The sequence below is a fragment of the Coptis chinensis genome, chromosome 3 (genome assembly GCF_015680905.1).
Source record: "Coptis chinensis isolate HL-2020 chromosome 3, ASM1568090v1, whole genome shotgun sequence".
In the NCBI taxonomy this organism is placed as follows: Eukaryota; Viridiplantae; Streptophyta; class Magnoliopsida; order Ranunculales; family Ranunculaceae; genus Coptis; species Coptis chinensis.
The window spans coordinates 54,313,854-54,339,225 of record NC_141458.1 but is presented as its reverse complement, the minus strand read 5'-3'; the positions used below and the strand labels follow the sequence as shown (position 1 = coordinate 54,339,225).

The 25,372-nt window shown below is 37.0% G+C and overlaps 1 protein-coding gene and 2 pseudogenes across 1 annotated transcript; 2 read left to right on the top strand and 1 right to left on the bottom strand.

Moving 5' to 3' along the window:
- LOC147510041 (uncharacterized) overlaps window positions 1-3,295 on the top strand; it is a 33,967-nt pseudogene extending 30,672 nt beyond the window's left edge.
- Window positions 3,296-19,076: 15,781 nt separating this feature from the next.
- LOC147510040 (uncharacterized) lies at window positions 19,077-19,661 on the bottom strand. Its single transcript, XM_086597989.1, has one exon. It carries the CDS (start codon window positions 19,659-19,661, stop codon window positions 19,077-19,079), a length of 585 nt encoding a protein of 194 aa, XP_086454115.1.
- A 42-nt stretch (window positions 19,662-19,703) lies between these two features.
- On the top strand, window positions 19,704-22,629 carry LOC147510039 (pentatricopeptide repeat-containing protein At4g14050, mitochondrial pseudogene; annotated as a pseudogene).
- The last annotated feature ends 2,743 nt before the right edge of the window (window positions 22,630-25,372 follow it).

Sequence of the window (25,372 nt, the reverse complement as noted above, 5' to 3'; positions counted from 1 at the left end):
GGAATCCATTGTAGATCAAGTTCCAGTGGATGTTGATAACATGCCACTTTCTGACTCCCAGACACAATATGAAATTTGGGAAAGGTTTCTAGATACTTTAGACTCTGATGAGGATCCGTTCCTTGACGGACACTATGATGATTAGGGAACCCAAATATGCATGACCGATCCGGTCCCCAGCCAACATAGTCCTCTCTTTGAGCCTTCGGATAAGTTCGATATGGCCCAAAAAAAAAGCTCGTGAGACTGTCTGTTTCAACCCATGTATATAATCATATTTCAAAAATCCAAAAAAATTCAAATATTTCGAAAATCCAAAAAAATCAAAAAAGTTTTAAAACTCCCGCAGATATGATTTACCCACTTGCCTTAGGGCAAGATGATTGGATGACTTGTGTAGGTTATGACCCCCTGTCCCCCGACGATGAAGAAGAAATGGACAATGAAGTTGCTGAGTCCATTCTTCCTCACGAACATTATGAAGACCGATCGACTCAAGTCATTGAGGAAACAAAGACAATTAATCTTAGCACCACAGAAGAACCATGCGATGTGAAGATTGGTACAACTCTAACCCTCTCTGAGCGCAGAAACCTGAGTGAATTGCTAAAGGAATATAAAGATGTGTTTGCTTGGTCCTATGGTGATATGCTGGGGCTGGACACCAATATAGTAGTTCACAAGTTGCCACTATCTCCAGAAAAGAAACCGGTTAAGCAGAAACTGAGGAGGCTTAGACCGGAATGGATGCTGAAGATTAGAGAGGAAGTAATCAAGCAAAACAATGCTGGTTTTCTGATGGTAACTCACTATCCTACTTGGTTAGCTAACATCGTCCCAGTTACTAAGAAAGATGATCGAGTAAGAATGTGCGTTGATTACAGAGATCTTAATAAGGCAAGCCCGAAGGATGACTTCCCGTTGCCTAGTATTGATATTCTGGTCGATAACACTGCTGGTCATGAACTACTATCATTCATGGATGGATTCTCTGGATATAACCAAATCAAGATGGCAGAAGAGGACAGAGAGAATACCTCATTTATCACCCCATGGGGGACCTTTTGCTACAAAGTTATGCCATTTGGTTTGAAGAATGCGGGAGCTACGTATCAAAAGCCATGACTGTTTTACTCCACGACATGATGCATGTGGAAGTAGAAGTGTATGTGGATGATATGATTATTAAGTCAGAGAGTCGAGACGAGCACTATGTGAATCTGAAGAAGTTGTTTGAACGGCTTCGTAAGTTCAAGCTATGATTAAATCCTCAGAAGTGTGTTTTTGGAGCCACGTCCGGAAAGTTGCTTGGTTTCATGGTTAGCAAAAGGGGCATTGAAGTTGATCAAGCTAAGGTCAAAGCCATTATGGAAATGCCCGCTCCCGCTATGGAGAAGGAAGTCAGAGGATTCTTAGGGCGACTTTAGTATATCAGCAGATTCATTGCACAGCTCACGCCCATTTGTGAGCCTATCTTCAAGTTGCTAAGGAAAGATCAACCTAAGGAATGGAATGAGGAGTGTCAACGGGCCTTCGACAAGATTAAGCAATATTTGTTAAAGCCGCCGGTACTTGTTCCCCCTACCCCTGGCAAACCGTTATTACTTTACATCTCTGTCACAGAGACTTTTATAAGAGCTGTGCTTGGACAACATGACGGGACAGGTAGAGTTGAGCGAGCTATTTACTATTTGAGCAAGTGTCTTCACAAGTACGAAGTAAACTACACTCCTATTGAGAAGACATGTCTGACACTAGTCTGGGCAACACAACGTCTTAGACACTACATGTTTGCATATTCAGTGTTGTTATTCTCAAGGATAGATCCGCTAAAGTACCTGATGGAGAAGCCTATGATCACTGGTTGAACCTCACGTTGGCAGTTGCTTTTGGCAGAGTTCGAGATCACTTATGTCACACATAAATTTATCAAGGGAAAGGCATTGGCAGATCACCTAGCAGCACACCCTTTGCCTGATTATCAGCCGCTCAGGACCGAGTTCCCAGATGAGTATATTCTTGCAGTTGAGCCAGACACGGAATTAGTAGAACCACAGTGGACTCTATATTTTGATGGGGCTCTGAATCAATCTGGAAATGGAGTAGGGGTAGTTCTTATTTCCCCCAAGGGAGTACGTACGCCTGTTTCTATCAGACTCGAATTTGAGTGCACCAATAATATGGCAGAGTATGAGGCTTGTATTGCTGGACTTCGAGCTGCAATATAGCTCCAGATAAAGGAGATTGATGTTTTTGGAGACTCCTTGCTAATTATCTGCCAGATCACAGAAGAATGGAAAGTTAAGCATGCCAACCTCCTTCCTTATCACAAGTGCTTGAGAGAACTGGTTAGCGAGTTCGACCGTATTACTTTAACTCACCTTCGGTGGAAAGGCAATAGCTTTGTCGATGCTTTGGCTACTTTAGCCTCTATGCTCAAGATCCCAGAAGGTGAAACATTTAGGCCAATCAAGATTATATCACAAAGTGAGCCAGCTTATTGCTTTGCTATTGATATAGCGGCTGAGTCCTCTGATGGAGAGCCATGGTACCACGAAATTCGCGAGTATCTTCAGCATCAATGAGTCCCTAATGGTCTGATTAAAAGGGAACAACGGTCACTTCGGCTTTTAGCTTGCCAGTTTATCATATGTGGAGATGTTCTATACAAGAGGTCGTACGATGGGATTTTGCTCAGATGCTTGAATGAGAATGAAGCTCGGACAGTTATGACTGAAATACATGAAGGAATTTGTGGCCCTCACATGAGTGGGCACATGTTAGCTAAGAAGATCATGAGACTAGGATATTATTGGACAACTATGGAGACAGATTGTTGCAAGTACGTTAGAAAGTGTCATAAGTGTCAGATTCACGGGAATTTGATGCGCGCACTGCCTTCCGAGTTAAACCCATTCTCTGCGCCTTGGCCCTTCTCTATTTGGGGGCTCGATGTCATTGGCAAGTTAAATCCTTCAGCATCCAACGGACACGGCTTTTCCTTGTTTCCATTGATTACTTCACTAAATGGGTCGAAGATATATCTTTAAGTAGTGTTACGACATTGAATGTGGCGAAGTTCTTGTGCACCAACATTATTTGCCGGCATGGAGTACCACATGAGGTTATCACTGATAATCGTACATGCTTCAAGGGGAAGGAGTTTAATGCTATACTACAATGGTTCAAAATTCGGCGACATTTGTCTTCACCCTACAGACCTCAGACTAATGGGGCAGTTAAAGCGGCAAACAAGACACTTGTCAGGATCGTAGAGAAGATGACTGAGACATAAAAAGACTGGCACGAGAAGTTACCATATGCATTATGGGCTTATCGAACTTCGGTTCATACAGCCACAGGGTCTACTCCCTATGCACTAGTTTATGGAATGGAGGCCGTTTTGTCAGCAGAAGTAGAAATTCCTACTCTACGCGTTTTGCAGGAGGATGCCAGTTTAGAAGAGGAATGGATCCAAGCTAGAATGGAATCTTTGAACCTAGTCACAGAAAAGCGACTTAAGGCTACAGCTCATGCACGAGCTTATCAGTAGAGAATTGCCCGAGCATTTAATAAGAAAGTTCGTCTGAGAGATTTGAAGGAAGGGTATTTGGTTCTGAAAGAAATTAGGCCTAAACATCTGCCAGACCCATGAGGAAAGTTCAGACCTAATTGGGAGGGCCCCTTCATTATTAAGAAGATTCTACCTAGGAAAGCTGTGATCCTCACTGATCTTGATGGTGTCGAGTTCTCAAATCCTACCAATGCCGACCAGTTAAAGAGGTACTTTTCGTGACCCAACCTTGTTTTTTTTTAGACAAAGAGGATAGTGAAAATCTTAGAGAGATGATGGGACAGGCCATTTTTACCCGATATATTAGCCTAACAAGCCCACCTAATGTCATATGTTTCCTCTAGAAGCCATTTTGAGCCTAAGCCTATTCTTTCATCCCCACGATTTGACCTATGTCCTTTAGGAAACCAGATTTACCCTTAGCCTACCCATAGATACCCCAATCCCATTTTATAGAACTTGTCATGATTAGGAAAATCATCTTCATCATCAATTATTGATCGTTAAGTATCTACTATGGTCCTAATCTACAATATGCTATGATTACCCCAATGGTTACCCCAAGAGAAAAAAAAAAAAAAAAAAAAAAATCCATGCAAGGGGCAGTACAAATCAATTCAAGGGGCGGTTCATATGAAGTTTAGGATGTTTTATCATTTTCTTTTCGTGACAAGTTCTACCCTATATATATAAAAAAAACAAAAAAACAAAAAAAAATCATTTTTCTGTTAACCCACTGCCTAAGCCTACATTATAGTCCCATGAAAGTTCGCTCTTAGCTTGATCTTTAGATCCACTATGTCTCCTAGTTGAGAAATATGCAAGGTAAAAAAAAAAAAAAAAAAAAAAAAGGTTGCCATTGGAGGATACATCGATACAGTGTGATCCATTCAGAGGTTATCGAGGCCAGAAGGAATGTTTTCGGAAGTGTCTCTAAGAAGTTGTCCTATACTTACTTTATGATCATTTTGAGTGGTGGAAAGGATTTATGGTTGGTTTTCAGCATATAGTGGAGGTCATGCAATCAGATAGGGAAAAGGGTGGTGTCTGCTCACTACTTTTTGGTGCTAAGATTAATCGTACTCCTATCCTGAGGTCGTTCTCGTGAGGATCTTCTTGTCGGTAACTCATTCCCCCGCCCTCACTTTTTATTCAATCATATGTGGTATTTCTGGATAAAAAAATGTTTTGTTTTCCATTGTTTTCAAAATGAATTTAAAAAAAAATAATAAAAATAAAAAAATATTTTGTTTTCAAAAAATTTGGTTTGTTTCGGATGGCTGATGATGAAGAATCTAGGTTAACATTACATAGAGGATTCTGAAGCAATATATCCAAAATAAACCATGCCATTTCATTAATCAGTTTCATGCATTCTTTCTAACCACTCATGCATACTAACATAGAGATTCAACCATGCTCACATAAAAGCATTTCTTTATTACATATCATATTTAATGTACAGTGCCTACCTAATTTGCGTGTCGAGTGGTTTAGTTGTCCAGGGACTACTTGTTGCTATACAACCATCTCCAGTATTCTCGAGAAGTCACTGGCTCATTGTATAGGCGAGGGACATGGAGAGTCTCACAATTCTCCCATGCATTCTGAATCTCAACAGCTTGGCAAACATTGAACCTTACCCGTGCTGGGTATATGGTTAACATCGGCGGCTCTTGCTCAAATCCGAATTGTCTCATGGCCCTATCAGTAGGGCAGAAGGTGGTTTCAAATAAGCCGAGCAGTATCATGCAATTAGCAAATCGGCTTCGAATCCTGATATGACATGTAATCTTCCACCAGCAAATTCTCCAATTAATGTTATACGATTGGACCATGCGAAATCTGTTGGCTATATGAGTTTCTGACGGATAACCCGGGAAAGAGATGCGGTGAGGATACATGGCCAAAACATTCATGGGCCTCCCCATTGGTTGAGTTTGCAAGAGGTCTATATGGGTGCATAACCACAACTGTAAACAGTACAAGGTGGTTAAAAAAAAAAAAAACACACAAACTTAACCAAAGGAGTTGAGGACTCCTAGTGAAAGGCTGATCGTTCGTGGTGTTATCGAGACCAATGATAGTTTCAGCAAGAACGAGGGCGGCTATATTGGAATTTATGCCTAAAGAATGGGTGGTAACCAACGGGATGAGAGACACTATTTCTAATGCCCGATTACAGAGAAGGACCTTGTCCAAGACATAGACACATAAGGCTATAATTTTGTTTGGTGCTTATAACACCCCGTCTTTTATTTGCTTTCCCTATAATAATAATAATAATAATAATAATAATGAAAATAGATAAAACAGTTATATGATAACTATCAGCTTAGGGATAAAAGTCCTGTAAATATGTAGATAAGTTTTATCCTTGTGTTTCGGTAAGTTTTTTTAAAACTAATAAAAAAAATGGTGTTTTCTCATGTAGAGTTTCTGGGGAAAAAAAAACACAGCGAGAGTTTTAGAAAAAAAAAGATAGTTCTACTGAAAAGGTTTTGAACGAGGAAGATCTTCTTTTCGCGCGACAGTCGACGTTTCGCTTTCGGGAAGCTGTTCGGTTTTAAAACAGTGAGTAGTCTGACGATGTTTATTTTGTTTAATTATTTGTTTTTGCTAAACATATCAGTAATACTGTTTTACTTATTTGAGATTTTGTAACTATGTAATGGTGCCGACGAATAGATACAAAACTTTGAAATACTACAGTCTGTAAAACTCTGATCAATTTGAGAATTTAAAACTGTCGAAGCCTTGACACCGGTTGATAATGGCGTCGCCATCAGAACCAACTCGTCCTATATATTTTTGGTTGTGTTTGACTGATGTATTTTGTTTGATTGTGTGGTGATGTTAACTGTTGTAGTTATAATTGAATTGAATGGTGGTTGTGGTGGGTTTTACTTGGTTGTTAGTCGTTGGATGGTGAAGAATAGAGTGGGTGCTGGAGAATGAAGTTGAAGCTTCAGAACCGGCGCATTAATGGAGGTCAATGTCAATCCAGTTGTGAGGGACGAATTTGATAAACAATGATTTAGGTTTATGGGATGAATTAAAGTAGTAGGGGCTGTTGATTTCAATTAGTTATAGGTTGATTTCGGTTAGTTGGAGAGTTGATTTGGTTGTAGTTGGGGCTGTTGAAGCTCCAGAGGAGCCATTAATGGCGTCGATCTCGATTTATCCAGTATAAGGGAATCGCGATTTGTTAGTATAGATAGGTAGGGGTTTGCGAAAGGAACCAAACTGCTGGGTTCACTAGTGGTGGCGAGTGGCTGATTGGTGGTGGCTGGAGGTGGAGGCGCTGTTGAAGGTGTTGTGAGAAAGGAGATGAATAGTAAATTTCGATTTGGGCTTGGGCCAAATCGTGGGTGGGCTTATGGGTTTAAATTTTAGATTTTATTTTTTTAGACTTAAGTTTAGGCTTTGGGCTTTTGGGGTTAGAGGAGTTTAGGTCTGGTTGACTGCTGTTGATCTGGCTAGTTGACTGACGGTGGACCATTGGCAGGTTGACTTTGACTGTTGACCAGGGTTGACTTTGACCAGTTGACCCAAATTTGACTTTTACCTCGGATTATGATTCGGTCTATTAGGATAGGTCTAGGACTATTAGCATACTTGACTTTAGGCTAAGACCTTTCTAAATATACTTGTGTACGTGTATTAACTACTATGTGATATTTCAGTATTTTATGATACACAACGTTATGACACTTATACATTCATGAAATTAATAACGCGTAAACCAAAAATACATGAATCAAGATACTCTTTCGTTCTCTAAAATAATATATGCAATAAAGTTCAATAATGTGTAAATAAATTTACCGCACCCTTTTAGAACTCTCCACGCCTCAAGTTTTGGAATTGAGTTTTATGACTGCTGATGTCATATATTAGGTAGGCATTTATTGAATGTGCTATAAATGGCATGTTAGCGTTATATAGGGGTATTCATTGAATGTGCCATGAATGACCATATTGTTTGGACTATCCTAAAGAGGAACTAAGGTATTCGCCTTGCGGGTTAGTTGTATTCCTTGAGTGTACGGGAATGTAGGGTTGGGTATTCCTTGAATGTGGCGGGAATGACCCAGGGCATTCATTGAATGTGCCATGAATGACCTAAGTTTTTGTGCCCAAAGAGGCTGTGAAATATGTGTATGAAAGCCCAGAGGTGGCTATGATATGGTGGTATTTGGTGGGAGAGAGGCACACAGGAATGTGTGATTTGGCAAATGTGTGGAGTGCAAATCGTGGAGTAGGTACTAAAGGGTGGGTGTATAAGAAAAGAAATTGATTAATGGATAAGAGAAATTGATTTGATTATGCGAGTGTGTTTGGACTTACTTTTGAATACCTATATGATATCTACATATGTTATATACAAGTTCTAACTTTCTTTTGCAGGAGGGTAGGACTTAATATAATATTTTGTGCAGGGACGCGGTCCTACCCTTATATAGCAGGAGATATTGGTATGTTTTAATTCAATTATTTAGATATTAAAACGAGTTATTAGAATGAGTTAATATAATGAAAGTTTTGCTTGGGAATAAACTATGCCGGTTGAGTTGACGGAACTACCTGTCTTCCAAGCTGAGAATGATTAGGTTATGATAGATTTAAAGTGTTAGTTAGGATAAGTAAAGATTGGATATGTTTATATGTTACAGCTCCTCAAAGTAATTTGGGGCAATCCGATGTTTTCAAATCTAAATCCTTTATGGATCTGAAGAAACGCTTCTATCATAGTTCTCAACCTCAACCAGTTGCTGGATCTCGACAATTTTATTAATCCGGCCAAGCAGAATTCAATTTTCTTAAGGTATGTTCTAAATTTCTTTGAAAAAAATCAGCTTTCAGTGGTTTGGTTATGATTGTGGAATTCGAGTTGTTGAAGATGTCGAGAAGTTGAAACTGAAAATTGCTGTTGGTGAACAACTTAGGAATTTCTCACGTTTGTTTTCTTCGTATTATGATACTAAATCTGGTAATGTGATAGTACATAAATCTGTTTTAGGTGTCTTTTGGTTCAAAGGTATATTTGAGTCACTAAATTACTTTTAGGTTACTTTTGCTTCAATGATAAATATGACATGATAATAGTACTAGCAACTTTTTATGCATTGCATAGGTAGGTTCGGATTCAAGACAAAGAAATGCTCAAGTCTTGAAAAGTGTATGCCAAAGTTTCATGCAGATTTGCTCTTGAAATTTGAAGTAATCAACAGACTTAATTGCATCAAATAGAATCTTAGAGCCATTATATACTATATAGTTTCAACTTTTTTTTACTTTTGAAAATGCAAAACCATAAGTTTTAACACCAAGGTAGATTGAGTTGCTTTGCTCGAGATTAAATTATGAGAATGGGTTGGAGAAGCTTGAATTTAGTATGACACATAAATTATTTATATTACTTTAGAAGAAAAAAAATGAATTTTGAATGATAAGAGTTGATATGTGAGCATAGGTATTACATTTCATTTGGAAGTTAGGCCATAATAGTTGGTCCTGAGATCACTGGTAAGATACATTTCTTGATAATCTTTTCATAATAATATATGTTTTCTCGACTATACTCCTAATTAAATGCTATTAGTTTTATTTTACTTTTAATCAGTAACAATAGATATGGATTCCACCACAACTTGAGCCTCAAAAAGTGTAAGGAGATAGAAGTGAATGTGAAGATGGATTCAAAGATTGAGGGTACATGTGCTAAAGGCACTGCATCCTTATGTCCAAGTACTCTCACACTTTCTAAGCTCACTATAAACTTTCTCAAATCTTTTCAATGTGGGTAGGTTTTTTCTCCCTCTTCAAAACCCACTAATTTTCACATCTATATGTCTTAGATAAACAAAAGTTTTGATTTTTATTATGATTATTATTTCTTTTTGTGACTGAACTTTGAGTACAATGGAAGTGCAATTGGAATATATTAACTTTTATACTTTATTCTCCTCCGATTATACTTTATTTTATTAATTTTCCTTTAACTAAATGTGTTATTAGTTAAGCAAGGGTATTTTGTGATAGGGGCAACACCAAAATCAGTTTTGGAGCTAATAATGAATGTGAAGGATCTAACAATAGCTCATTGAAGAGTCACTTATAGGTTAGGTTCTTCGAAGAAACCTTCTTTGATTTCAAATGGATATCTCATTCTTCTTTTGGGTGGTAAGTTTTTTATAAGTGGTTTTATAGAAAAACATATAATAAGTGAGGGGAGCGTACTACTTAGCGAATGAACTTATTGTATTTTTTTATATAAAAATATATGCTCATGGTAATTATCTAAGTAGTGCTTCTATATTTTATGTGAAGTGAGCGATCTTAAATATGAGATGATCGTAACACAATATATAAGATTAGCGATTCGGCAATCCAATCTTCCGTGTGTAAGGTGGAAGCAAGTTATTTACTAGAGCAAATATGGTGCGGAGGTCAATCCGGGAAAGTGTTGGGATCAATTTTTCATGTTAAGCTATATGAATTGTGAGTGCTTTGTGCGAAGTCCATAAATTATAGGGTCAAATTTTGTTACTATTGGTGTTTTTATATCATTCTTATGTAGCTAATGTATATAAGAATAGCTAGCTCTCTTAGATATATTTTTTTAAGACATACCAATAAGTTGTAAACTGTCAAATTTAGGGAGGACATCCAATGATATATAATGGAGATGCAAGATATTGTTATTGCTTAACAATTAAATACAATAATAGCTTTGTAGTTACTCTTACCTAGACCAATCTATCATGAGGCTTTTGGAGTCATGTTCTTATGGAAACGTGATGGCCTTTCTTCTTTGCTCTTTATTATAATTAGGCCACTCTTTACTTTGCCTCGGTCCACTAAGGAAATTAAGTTAACTAGATAAATGGCGAGAACAAGGATTCAAACTAAAAGTAGTGCAACACACTCTTTGTAATATTCTTGATCGAATTTATGTAGTTTCACTGCATCGATATTTTGATAGGAAGCTAACTGAGGTATTTATATTTTTCAATTGTAGTGATGTGCTCATTAAGAACTGGAAGGGTTCTCACTTTCAATCTTTGCCAACACAAAGAGCTTTATTGCTCTTGGCCTTAGGATATGGGTTTTAAGGTAACATGCCTCTAATAATGCATGTTCTATTTGATCGGTCGTGTAGATGTGTAGTTTCTCATGGAGTACAATTTAATCTCACTAATGCCTAGAATATGTTCAATGTAGTATTGTAGTAAGATACTTAGGAATTATTCATTTGAATTTATTTTGCATTTTGAAAATTCATTGCTATTGCTTTTTATATGTAGTCAAAAATGCATTCCAAGTATTACACCTTTCAAAAAAAACAATATCATGTAACAAAGTTATATAACATTCAGATTGCCTTGAGTGTGGCCCTGATTGGTAACTTTTCAAGAGTGAACTACATTTTTTTGGAGTCTGTTTGTGAAGTTTTGGGGTCTTGAAGGTGTCTGGTGGCTCACTGGGCAAAGCGTTAGGGGATGGGCCAATTCCCATTTCTATCTAGGAAAGAGGGATTAAGGGGTTTCAGGTTAAAAGGTAAGTTTTTAGGGTTGTAGGTCATAGCTTGAGTAGATTATATTTGACAGAAACTTTGCACAATAACTCTAATATTAGTTACCAAAGAAAGTCAAGACATGGTGAAACTTCACGAATATTTTTATTCTTGGTCAATATAGATATGTTTTTCATTTGTAAATTTCTAATATAGTTATACGCGCAAAATGTATAGTCTTTTACTTTTACATTTTTTTTCCTTGAGTCAACACATTTGGAAACATACAAAGAAGAGACCCTATTGTCGCTAACATAATGATGTCCAATATGAAGCTAAAGTTTCCAACTAAATTTAACAAGCCCGACCATATTATAATTGGTATTTAGATTTTTGAATTTTAAGCAGACCCTTGGATATTAAGACTTAATACTTGCTTGCGGTTGTGCATAAATCTTGTACCAAAGCATTTTTGTCCTCGCTTTTACATGTATTTGACATTGCTAAGTCTTAGTCATTCTATGTGTGCTAGGTATTAGTGGTTTCTTATGTCAATTATTTATTTATTTTTTTATTACATATATTTCATAAAACTCTTTAGAGGATAACCTAAGGAAATACAACAATGCACCTGGCAATGGGAAAGTTGAACTGTGTAACCCCAAATGAAAGTTATGAAGGCTCTGGTGGCAAAGGTCAAGAAGACAAACCATAACACAGTAGGGATTCAAATTTGAAGAATAGTTGGAGTGACCAAGCTTCCCATTTGGTATGGTCATTATGCTCACTATTTGTATTTCTTTAGTGATTATTTATATAGTATTTCTACGTTATATTTTTTATTTCAAGTTGCTAATGCTATAGCCTAGAAAATTACAAGGTATTTCTTTAGTGATTCAAGTTGCTAATACTTTTCTTGGAGTGTAAACTTCAATGCTACAATGGTATTTTCCCCATTTGAAAAATAATTTGGACACAATGGTATGCTTGATGCCTCACCACATTAGTATACCCTTGCGGTTTTTATGATGTCAATTACTATGAAATTTTATTTGGCAACCATTGTATAGATTTCTTTGACATAGTCATGGACCTCAAACAGATTGTTGTCACACACCTGCGGTGTTTTCATTTCTATTATTATAAATGTATATAATTAGTTGATTCTCGAAAAATTGGGTACATACTCCATAGAATCATGTTTGTGCAACTCTAACATTGAATCATGTTCACCCGGCTTGAGGAAGCGCACATGCATTGAAAAATCTTATTGGATTTAGAGTACACATGGAATAGAGTGCAACATTAAATCTATATGCCAACATTAAATCTTTTGGTTAGGTTGCCAAATATTCCTAGAACTAGATAGATATTAGCATACAAACCTGGCAACGGGGGAGCTAGGAGGTACTTATATTCCTTGACATAATCACTTTTGAGCTGGTAGATTGAATATTCATATATGTTTTGATTAAATATTTAAGCAATGGACTGCCATAGGCACAATTATTAAACTCTGAGTGTGCAGTTAGTTAGTTAGGTACTAATACATTACCAACAAATCCAACGCAAAAGAGAAGGTCTGATTTCCTCTCTCCCCTGCCCTCTCTCTATTTCAAGCAAACTTCTTTTGTCGCTAAGGTATGCTTTTTATAGAACGTACTATTCAATCTTCCTATTTCAGTCATAAATCATACGTGATTCCCTCTGTTCGTCTTCTCCCAAACCGAAAAACACTTCCTTTTGTTTTGGAAGTGGGACTGTGAAAACAATTAAATGTCATATAGATCTTTCTTTGAAACAAAGGTAACACAGGATTTTGGATTTTGCCGGGTTGGTAAAGATAATTTAGGTATGAATGAAGTGTGGGTCAAGAATTGTGGGATTATTAGTCATCTTGGCAGTTTAAGGACGTTCTTGGGCATGACTGTTTTGGTTAGTCAAGTAAACCCGAATCGCGAAATTGAATCCAAACAAGATTGTTGCTGTTGCTTGCGCCGACCGGGGACACATCTGCATTAAACTGGCGACTATTGTGTTTCTTCCTGGCGATAAAATTTCACCGCCCAATTGGTTCGGGCAATTTCAAATGGTGCATTGGTTTTGAGTCTAGACACAGATTCGATGGGTGCATGCGGTTGGTTCGTGAGATAACTACTAAGGTTCCCATATATCTTGCGAATTCTTTGAATAGTTTGAGGCTTGAAGGGCAGAAAACTGCTGCTATTGAGATATTGGAACAATTTGATTGGGAAGTTCCTGATTGGGTTATTGTTCCTGGAGGAAATCTCGAAAATATATGTGATTTTTACAATCCATGTTTGGATAAACTATGTGTTTTGTTGTGAGATTTGGTTGTGGTTCTTTGATAATGATAATGTGTCACATGTGGCAGCAAATTTGTTGGTGGAATGTTAAGAGGTAAAGGGAAATATAAAACACAAAGCATCAATTATATTCTTTGATTGTCATTACTTTCGGTAATGCATTGCTTTTTGAGAGGAAGTGCAAAAGTCATCAAGATGTATTTCTCTTACGGAAATCCATAGTTAGGCTATCTTACAATGAGTTTTCAAAATATTAGAAAGATATATTGCAATCCCTACAAAGGCATCATATCTTTCTCCGTTTTCCATACTTTATTTTTCACTTATTGAAATTCTCATTGTTAGAAAGATTTGAAGAAGACCACCAATGGATGCTTTCATTAACATCTTTAGTTTTCAGGTACTTCATTAAATAAATTTTGGTTTTCCTACTGATCTATCATATTTTTAGTTATAGTTTTCAATTTTATGTTTAGTTTCATGTCTCCTAATATCACATGGTAATGAGTGTTATTTGTAGTTTTATCTTCTCTATAGCTATTGTATTATATTACTTCTTTTTCTTTTTCTTCTTCTCTTAGATTTTTATTGAATTTTTCTTTTTGGTTTGATATGTCACCAAGTTAAAAAAATTGATCGATTTAGGCGAAACTATGGAAGTAAACGATTAAATTTGTTCGATTAATTAAACTTATGTTCATGAAGAATTCACTCCAAAACACAGTAAACAAGCATTGTGTTCAACCCATTAGAACTTTGAGGCTTTGTGTTCTAAACCTTACAACTCTGACATATTGGGTTCTAACCATTAGACATCCATTAGAGTTCGCGGCATAATGGTGTCTTCCTAGGCAAATGAAGAACTTAACCAGTTGCCATTAGTCCCTTTTCTCTTCCAGTCTTTTTCTTCTTTCATCTTTTCTTTGGGGTTTTAAAAGTAGTAAATTTCTTTAGGTATGACAAACCTTGAGTGTGCCATGGATGCGATGTTTGAGGCCCACTTAATGCTTTAATGGCTATCTAAGTTTTTCAGTGTGACACGTGACATTACAGTGTCATATATCTTCTTTCTTTAGCTATTGGGTATATGTTTCATTAGCATTCACCGAAGTCCTTATTTTGTGTATTTTAGCCTAATCAATAATTTCATATTAAAATTTGATCTGTTTATTATGTTTATGGTTGATGACTTTCAATGTTTTGATTTGTTCCCGCTTTTTTGCGCAAGTGTTTTCCAAGCTTACGAGCCTGTATAGAACAAAAATATAGCTTTACTCCAAAACTTGGGGAAGAAGAAATCTCTTCCTCAATTCAATAATATCCACATCAGTAGCTTTTATCTACAAATGATGAGTGGTGTGCTTAACTGCTTCAGCCCAGTCTACTTTTTGTCTTCCTCGCATTCTCTTAGAACCCTAAGGTACACAAAGCATAGATGCCTCAAATCTCTCTCGGGCAAGAGCAAGTAAAATTGGAAAAACCTCATTAAAAAGAAACAGAGGCAGCCCCAATCATGTGAAATTGGCGAAGGATATGATGAGTTTAAGGTTTCTTCATTCTCTTCCCCAGAATCCAATATAAACTGCTTTCTGTCAACAAAGAAAACTTTCCAAGCATCTTGCTTTACAACATATTGGGTTTGATGTGAAAAAAGCTTTGTTGAATCGGAACTTGAAATAAACCTTCGATTTCAAGCAAATGCCTGATTTTCACATAACCCCTCTCTTTTGTCAATTTTTTTCCCACTTTTTTGTTTAATATTCACTTATTTTAAACATTTTGGAATTTTGAATTTAGTCCCGTTTCTACATAAAGATTGTTTATTTTACATTTTTTTTAGCAATTGGGTATCTTAATTTTTCCTTCTTTATCGTGACAATTAACCTTCTTCTTCATGTCAGTTATACTTCTCTTATTCTCTTTCTATTTCTTTTGCTTATTTTAATTTTGTATTGTATTCTTAATTATTTGGTTATATATATTCTTATAATTTCTTAAGGTTTATAGCTTCAAGAACTCTTTATGCCAATTAAGCTTTCAAGTTGATTTCCATTATGTTACCCCATGAAAGCATCGCAAGTACTGAAAAATTCAGTTTTTATTGAATGATTGTGTTTTTGTTTTACATTTTGTTTGCTCTGGGGAGATTTATTATGTTTTTTTGTTTTTTGTTTTTTAGTGATATGTCGGTGTAAAAACTGGCGGTATCCAAATTCAATCAACATGCATTTTACACACTATTTCCTGCTTTCATTGATATGAAAGTAGGGCTTAAAGTACCATAAATACATGTTGCAAAGACAAAGTCAAATGTAACAACAAAGGCTAATAGTACTTTGGTTCCATGGGAAATATGGAAGCGAGTCAAACGACATAAGAAAGAGATATCATGTTTTTTTAACCATATTTAATATTACATATTTCAGCCAACATGGCCATAGCTTTCATCATGCATATAGAATATTCATCCACCAGAATAGTGTTTTATTTTTGGCAATGAATTGGCCATGTTCTTTGACACCATTAATAAGATTGTGTGATTGGTCATGTACTACCCATCCCTTTTATTGCACATCGTGGACCAAACGTAATTATTCATGTAATTAATAATTCAATGACTCTTGAATTTAGGGTGTACGTAATATATGGAGCTACTCCATGTCGTCTCACATGGAATGTATGAATTGTATATTCATATTCTATTCAAAATTGCTGAAGCAGTTATCATTCATAAATAAAAATAAACCTCAGTATCCATAATTAGTCATTCTAAGGTCTTTTTGTAGTTTAAGAGTGACATTTCATGCGTGGCCAGAGGCCATCCAATTTTCTTCAACTCTATATTGAGTCGCAATAGTAGGTTGTTAAGTAGATCTTAGTAGCCCTGGGTAAATATGTTTTTTAGTTTTATGGATAATCAAGGCATCATAATATTTTTAAGAAATCCATTCAGGCTACTTAGTTTCATACCGCTTTCGAAATTTTCAAATGATGTTTCTCTGGGGTAACAATTAAGTTACATGAAAGAGGTGGGAGGTCGGAGTTTAAGATTTGGCTCCTTCTATTGAAAAACAAATATGGGATGCAACAACTATTGGATACTCATTAAGGTAATATATCTTTAGTTTATTTTAATAGTTGTTACAATTTCATTTCTACTCCATCTCCCTTAGAGTTAATTACTAATTATTTTTAAGTGTTGGTAAAATATAACGGAACATGAGGTCAGGTAGTAAGATTGCATGAGCACATATGTCCCAACATGCGATTGAGTTCTATATAATAGTACTGATAATTTACCATGTTCCGTTGCCTTGGTTTGCAATCATCATATACATTATTTCTTATATTTTTTATTGCTTTCATGTGGCATTTACTTATTTCACCGAAAATAGGTTTTGAGCGTGTCTATTATAATGTCATACTAAAGTGCTAGCTATATAGTAGTACATCTAGATTCTAAAAACATTTTGTTATTGGAACACAAATCGCCCTCAGACAAAGGTACTTTGCACCTGCAAGTCATATATTTACAAACTAATCTCACATTCTCATTTAGTACTATTTTTTTCCACCAATGTCCGGGACACACATGCGCCGTTTACTTATAAAATTCTCATAAACATGTCTTTACCCTTTGCATAGAATTGGGAGATCATATATGTTTATATACCATATTCTCTTATCTCTTAATCTACTTACTTGACATCTTCTCATAAGGTAACAATATCTTAATCGACATGTAATTTTTGTTTAGGCGAGTAATAGATGCACAACATGGTTGTGCATGGGGAAGAGAACATGAGTTCATAATGACTTCACATCCTCTCCGTTTCTTTTGATGCTATAAACTTCCTGTAATTATGTTACATTAAGTGTCACAAATGTTGTAACATATGGTAGAAATTGAAAGTTGTATTTATATTAGTTGAGTGTTGCATATTCATTTTATTATATGGATGCAAAATCTATGTTTCTTTATGATCGATAAATAAAAAATCGATTTTTATGATCAGTCAATAGAAAATCGGAAGATGTATAACTTACAAAACTATGTTCATGTATAAAAATCCTGTTTAGGTAGTGTTTCATAGCTATGGTCATTAGTAAATTATCAGATTGAACGATAGAAGTTTAGCATGAATATGAGCGTATAAAAGTCCTATCTAGGTAGTGTTATTTCAGAGTTGTGGTTAGGAAAAGTACCAAATTTTATGTTTCCTTTTATTTTATTACGTAAAAAAAAAATACAAAAAGATTAACGTTTTCCTCATGTAATAATAAGATTTATGTATAAATAAAAACATCATCATTTATAATTAATAAATGTTCATTGGCTTTGTAAAAGCCAAATATCCCAACAATTTCCCACTTGCTTTCAAAACCACATTGAGCAACCACTCTAAGACCTATATTATCCATGTGACTCTCAAAATGATTGATAGGCAAAACTTTAGTAAAAGGGTATGCAAGATTCTCAGTTGTAGGAATCTTTGTAACTGCAATATCACCACGCTACACAATATCACGTATCAAATGATACTTACGCTCCACATGCTTTGACCTCTTATGATACTTAGGCTCTTTGGATTGAGCTACTACACCACTATTGTCACAAAATAATGTTACAGGGATCTGTGAAAACTTCTTAAACCGGACTACCTCTTTTTCGCTTCACTAGCTGCAACATACTCGCCTCAGTAGTCCCGAATCTGCAATACATTATTGTTTTACACTTCTCCAACTAACTGCTCCACTACCAAGTGTAAACACATATCTAGATGTAGACTTTCATCAATTGTGCTAAGATTTTACCAACTATAATTGATGTATAAATACGACGCACATAGAACTCTTAAAAACAATAGCCAACTAAAGTTCAAGGCCAAGTGACCATGCACAAAAATGCAATTCTTGGATGTTACAAAATAATATATAGTTTGGAGTAGATACATAAACTAAAGTTTATTTACCGTTTATGATATAATTTGTTTATTAAATTTTGAAAGTATACCAAGCCGACCACGTTCCAAATTATTATTTGTTAATGGGTAATTTTTTGCAAACGTTAATTAAGATGAAATACTTCGGAACATTCAGCAACCATGATTGTATTATTATGGCTTCATGTCGATTATTTATTTTTGAGTATGTTCAATCGAGAAAAGAAAAAAAAATGATTATTAAGAAGAGATTCATTGCGGAGAAAGGTAATCTTACTCCCATGAATGAAATTGTTTAAATTTTTGTTGTTTGAATTTTTTAATTCATGCTATGCAGAAAATTTTAAGTAAATTCAAAATGTCTAAAAAAAAAAAATTATTTCATTTAACGGCAGAAATTATGGCTAAGTTCAAGACGAGGAGAATATGGATAGATCAGTTAAAGAGCTTAATCTCTTATAGTATAAATGTCTTGCATAATTATTTATTGCTTATCATTTTCTTTATTGTTTGAAGTCTAGAACAAAATCTGGCAAATAATTGGCCCTGGAACTTTGATCAATTAATTTAATGTATGAGTTTTTATATAGTTTGGAAATAAGATTTTTGATATATAATAATAAAATGAAAAAAATTATATAAAAACGGTCCCCGTTCGTTGAACGGGTCCAAAAATCTAGTGTAGTTTAATTCCGTACCATACAACTCCTGGTTCATCCAGACTCAAATGCAGATACTCTGGGGTGGGGCAAACGTATACAGCACTTCTGAACCCAAGTGTCTTTTGCTACGTCCATCAGCGTCCAGACTTCATTACACATCCCGGAAATAAACACGAAAGCAACGTCCACCAGACATCCTTTGAAGTTACGACTAGTCCCAATAGGAAGAATCCGCATAGCTCGAAACCTCTCAGTCTCAAGGTCGGGAGACACAACTTGATACTCTATCTCATCCATGCAGAATACAGTTGACGCTACCCAATACAAAGCTCCATCAGAGTAAAAAGGTGAGTTGGAAATAGGAAACCGAAGAGTGAGAATTGCAGCCGACAATCGCGGATTTGGCTGCAGGCCGTGTGAAACCTGAAAGTAGTTGTATTTCTTGCTCAGATGAGCATAACCAAATCCAAAATCAACTTCGCGGCCAACATTTTCAGATGGTATTTTAACACGGTCCCAGGTGATTGGATTGCAAATGTAAATAGACTTTTCATGCAAAGCACGATAACAAATCAAACCAGCGGACGATTGAATATCTGTATAGTTGTCTCCTCCCAGATCTCCACAGAGCTTCATGCCAACGATTGCATCACTGTGTGGCTTATCCGCAAAAAGATTATGATACCCGGTAAAACGAGTACAAGTGACCAGGATTTTGGAAGTGCGTGCCACGTGCAACTCCGGAAACAAAGAGTCTTTGGTAATGTTGTTCCAGAGTTTGCAAGTGTACTTGGCTGCTTGTAGGAGATATTTGAGGGGTAGCCTAGAAAGGATTTCAAACAAAATTTCAACTGGGAGATCATTTAGTTCCGCATATTGTTCAAGTTGTCTTCTCAATCTCTTCAGCTCGGGAATAGAGACACCACCTATTGCCTCTTCCTGGTGTCTTTTCAAATTAGTTATCAACGAGAGAGGGATTTGGTTTCTTGGATGGTTATGATATCTGGGTATGTTCATATTGATGAGTGTGACAAAGGGTGGAAGCTTTTTTTGAGAATGCACTGCCGGATCAGTCGATATTTGTTGTTACTCTTTCTGCAATAACGGGTTTGAATGACCCATTTTTTATTGGGACGCTGAGGGCTTTGTCGATAAAGACGAATTATGAAGAGAATGTGGTTGTTGGAAATGCTATTTTGAATGCTTACAGTAGAACTGCCAGATTGAATTTAGCGTGTAGGTTTTTTGAAAACATGCCGGTTAGGAATGAATTTTCATGGAGTACAATGATTTCTGCTTTCTCATGGAGTAACAGATTGGAAGATGCTATTGCTGTGTATGAGATGATTCCAGATCCTAGTGTTGTTTCTCGAACTGCAATGTTTACTGGATATGCTCAAAATGGAGGAATTCATGAAGCAATGTGATTGTTTGAAGAGATACCAAATCCAAATGTGGCCACATGGAATGGGATGGTTGCTGGGTATGCCAAGAATGGGATGTTTGATGAAGCAACTGATATGTTTTCTCGGATGCCTGAAAGAAATTCAGCTTCTTGGGCCGCCTTAATTTCAGCTTTTGCACAAAGTGGGCAGAGCGAAGAGGCTTTGAAGATGCTATCTGAGCTTCATAAATCGGGAATGGTGCCAAGCGACTCTATGTTTACCAGTGCTCTCTTTGCTTGTGCCAACATTGGTGCTCTTGAGATGGGTAGACAGCTACACTCCCTCACTGTTAAAGCTGGATGTCAGTGCAACTCATATGTGGGTAATGAATTGATTTCCATGTATGCCAAGTGTAGGAATTTGGAAAATGTTTTGCAGGTTTTCAATACAATGAGAGTGAGGGATACTGTATCGTGGAATTCTTTGATTTCGGGGCTCTCCCAGAATAACATGCTTGATGATGCTCGTAGCATTTTTGAAAAGATGCCCAGACGTGACGTTGTTTCTTGGATTGCCATGATATCTGCATACGCACAAACTGGACAAGGACATCTAGCCTTTGAACTGTTTCTTGACATGATGGCCTCAGGTGTAAAACCAAATTCGTCAACTGTGACTGGCTTTCTCGTTACATGTGGAAGCTTGGGTGCGAGAAAGCTTGGCAAACAGATACATTGTCTGATTTTCAAGCTTGGGCTCGACGCTGATGTCTTTGTTGGTAACTCACTCATAGCTATGTACTGTAAATGCGGCTGCAAGGATGGATTCTGGGTGTTTGACGAGACGTATGAGTTTGACATAGTGACATGGAACACGATACTGATCGGTTGTGCTCAAAATGGGTTTGTTTTTGAAAAAAATGAAAGCTGATGGGGTCCTGCCTAATCAGATCAGTTTCTTGGGCATCTTATGTGCTTGTAGCCATGCTGGGTTAGTTAAAGAAGGATGTAGTTATTTCAATTCCATGAAAGATTACAGAGTCGTGCCATTGGAGGGTCATTATGCTTGTATGGTGGACCTTCGGGCATCTCCATGAAGCTGAGGAATTAATTGAAAACATGCCCATTGAACCAGATTCAGTGGTCTGGGCAGCACTTCTTGGTGGTTGTAGGATCCATCAAAAGCGTGGAGCTCGGCCGAAAAGTTGCTGAAAGGCTCTTCCAGTTGGAGCCTCAGAAAACTGGTAATTATGTATTGTTGTCGACGAATATCTACGCCTCCCTAGGCATGTGGGAGGAAGTGGAAGAAGTCAGGAAGTTGATGAGAGATCGGGAGTGGCCAAGGAACCAGGAATCAGTTGGATCCAGATCAAGAACAAGTTGCTCTCTTTTGTCAATGGGGATAAAAGACAAGATCATATAGAAGAGGTCTACACAATCCTAAAGGAGTTCTATGGGCGCCTCAGAGAAGTAGGCTATGTTCCCGACACAAACTTCGTTTCTTCATGATGTGGAGGAGGAGCAAAAAGAGAATGCCCTCCTCTATCACAGTGAAAAGCTCGCGAATTGTTTATGGTCTACTAAACACCCCTCATGGGACTTCAATCCAAATAATGAAGAACCTCCGTATTTGTGGTGACTGTCATTCTTTTACAAAGTTCCTGTCCAAAGTTACCCAAAGAGAAATTGTCATCAGAGATGGAAACAGATTCCACCATTCTCAAGATGGCTCATGTTCTTGTGGGGATTATTGGTGATTTTCACAATGAACAGTTTCGTGGGCTTGCATAGCAGCATTTCTTCTATGTAACTGCCAAGTGGAATTTTGTATGCTCTGCTGATTGATCACCGCTGACACTTGTGGAGATTGACGTCTTTTAGCCTATTACTGGGGTTCTACACTGGCAGTGTGGTCCTTGTACCGTAGAAGACCACAAACAACATACAGAATGTTCAAAGCTGGTGTATACAAGTGAGGACAGGCCAAGGAGGGAGTATGAGGCACCTTCAAATACCATTCTGTACAAGAATGTGCAACTCCCTCGAGTGTAAAAAGAATATGTATACCAACAAAAATTAAGATGGAATTGGAGACCAAAATCAGTTAGAAAGAATGAAAGAAAACAGATAATTGCTATGAAGCTTGAAGTACATTTTTTTCAGTGCTTTCATCTCGTTGTGACCTACATGTTGTACAAATCTATTCTTATTCCCTATTACTGTCCAGGGTTCCTCCAACAATGTGATCTCTATTGGGGAATAATGATTCCAATCGATCCCCACTACACAAATAACTTGTAATATTAACACACTACTACTCCAGACAAATTCTAAATATCCACTACAACCAACCTAGCATGCCCAACTCTCTAAACAACTATTAACAACAAATAATACTGCAAAAAAAATATAAAACATACCACAACACAAAAATGTATCGTGGTTCGGCCAATGATGTCTACTTCCAAAAGAGCTAATTCTTTTATAACGTGAGGAAGGAAGATTACAATCACTCTTCTCAAGTCTCTCCACCTTACTAGATCACTCCTCTCTATTTACATGTTTTTCTCTCTGCAAAGGTTTTCTCTCAATCTTGATTGCTCTCAAAATTGGGTTTCAATTTCGTGACTTGTGTTGGCTCTTGTTTTCCAAAACCTTGCTTTTGGTTTTATACTGCCTTTTCAATTTCGCGATTATTGTAGAATAATTAGAAATCGCAAATATAGGCATGAAGCGCACGCACTCGGCAAGGCCAATTCCGTCGCGGGCCCTCAAGTGCCCGTTCGTTTTCAAGAACAAAGGGTGCGGGCGGCTTGGTTAGCTAGACTGGATCCGGCCTTGGCCTTGGACCGCACCTCTGAACGCGAATAAACTCGATTTCTTCTTCCTCATTCTCATTCTCATGTGAGGGATAACTCCAACAATCTCCCTCCCAACGGTGAGGGAGGGCTACCTCCATGCATTCTCAAATCAACGGGAGGAGTCCGCTACCATTCCGCAATAGTACAACAAACATCAAACTTATCTTTTCGGTAAGACTTTTGGTCATCATATCCCAACCCGTTCTTGTCGGTATGGATCTTCTCAATGCAAAAATGCTTGTTTTCGAGTACTTCTCTAATCCAATGATAACACACATGTATGTGCTTGGATCTAGAATGAAAACTCAGATTTGCTCAAATGGATGGCGCTCTGACGTACTGTCACATAGAACTACAAATTGTTTCTGCTTTAGCCCTAGTTCATCGAAGAACCTCTTCATCCATAGCATCTCTTTGCAACAATTTGTGGCTGCAATATACTCGGCTTCTGTAGTGGAGAGAGAAACACACTTTTGCAACTAAGATTGCCAAAAAACTCAACCCCTTGCAAAAGTAAACAGATAACAGGAAGTGAACTTCATCAAGTTAACATCACCTGCCATGTCTGCATCAGTGTAGCTTTCAAGTAAAGGCTTACTTCCACCAAAACACAAACACGTTTTAGAAGTGCCCTTGAGATATCTTAATATCCATTTAACACCTTCTCAATGCTCCTTACCCAGATTTGACAGAAACCGGCTTACAACACGAACGAGGAAAGCAATATCCGGTCTTGTACACACCATTGCATACATCAAGCTGCCCACTGCGGATGCATAAGGAATCTTTTCCATCTGACTCTGCTTTCATGCTCACCCTTTGGACACATCTCTTTGGTCATGCGGAACTGGCCACCAAGTGGATTAACCGGACCGGCTTTCGCTTTGATCCATGTTGAATCTCTTCAACACCTTCTCAATGTAACTTTCTTGAGAAAGCCACAACTTCCCACTCTTTCTGTCACGAGTGATCTACATCCCAAGTATCTGCTTTGTTTGACCCAAATCCTTTATCTCAAAGGACTTACTCAAGTATTTCGTCAGCTTGAATATCTTATTGATGTTCGGGCCAACTATCAATATATCATCCACATACAACAAGAGCACTATGAAATCCCCGTCTGGAAATTTCTAAACAAACACACAATGATCGGAAGCAGACTTTTTGTATCCTTGCTTCACCATAAAGAAATCAAACTTTATGTACCACTGTCTCGGTACTTGCTGATAAGCACCTAAAACTATATTATAAAACCCCATAGAGATGTAACATTTCGGTTAATTTTGTGCTTAATAATCATGAAATAATTGCATTTTCATGCTTTTGGAGGTTGGAGCAACCAACGTAAACATGATGATAAAGCCAGTATTTAAGCACGAAATAGGGAGTATACATAAGTTTTCCGATCAAACCCATGTGAAGCCCAACAAATCCGGACTAAAGCCCAAAGACTCAAATAATACAAAATCAAGTCAAAACAGGATTACATGCACAGAAGCATCAAACTTCTAGAGCTCATATCTCTTGAACCTGGACTCTGGTTTCGGCAAGTAAGCTGTTCAGATGATCAGCACGACTAGCTCTATCTCAGGCCAAAAATTGCAAAAATTCACGTCCGGACCCACTAATGGACACAGCAAATAGACCCATTTTTCGGGCCTACAAGAAAAGATGAGTCATCAGTCATGGAGCATGTCAAGACAAAAGTGCCAAATTATTGGCACAAATGGACACCTTGCATGTGGTAAAATGATGTTTATCCAAAATAGTGAAATTTTGGCATGATTTGGATTTTTAGATAGGTTTGTAATAAATGAGAGGAGGTGATTTCACGTGGGAGGAGAGGAGAGAAAGGTTAAGTGGGCTGATTTTGGGAAAAAAGTCTTTAGTCACATTTGGGAGCATTAACTCCACTTGACTCCTTTTTCATTTGCCTTGTCTTGTAATTTAGTTTTTAGTTTGAGTTGGAGGTAAGAAAGGTTGTAATAGTTTTAATAGTACCAACTCTTGTTTCTCTAAATAAAATCTCAATTTCTTAAAGTAAATTAGTTCTTCTATTATTCTTTTTCTTTTTCTTTTTCTTCTCTCTCATTAGTATACAT

Coding starts and splice junctions, on each gene's coding strand:
- LOC147510040 (XM_086597989.1), bottom strand. CDS start 19,661: ATGAAGCTCTGTGGAGATCTGGGAGGAGACAACTATACAGATATTCAA.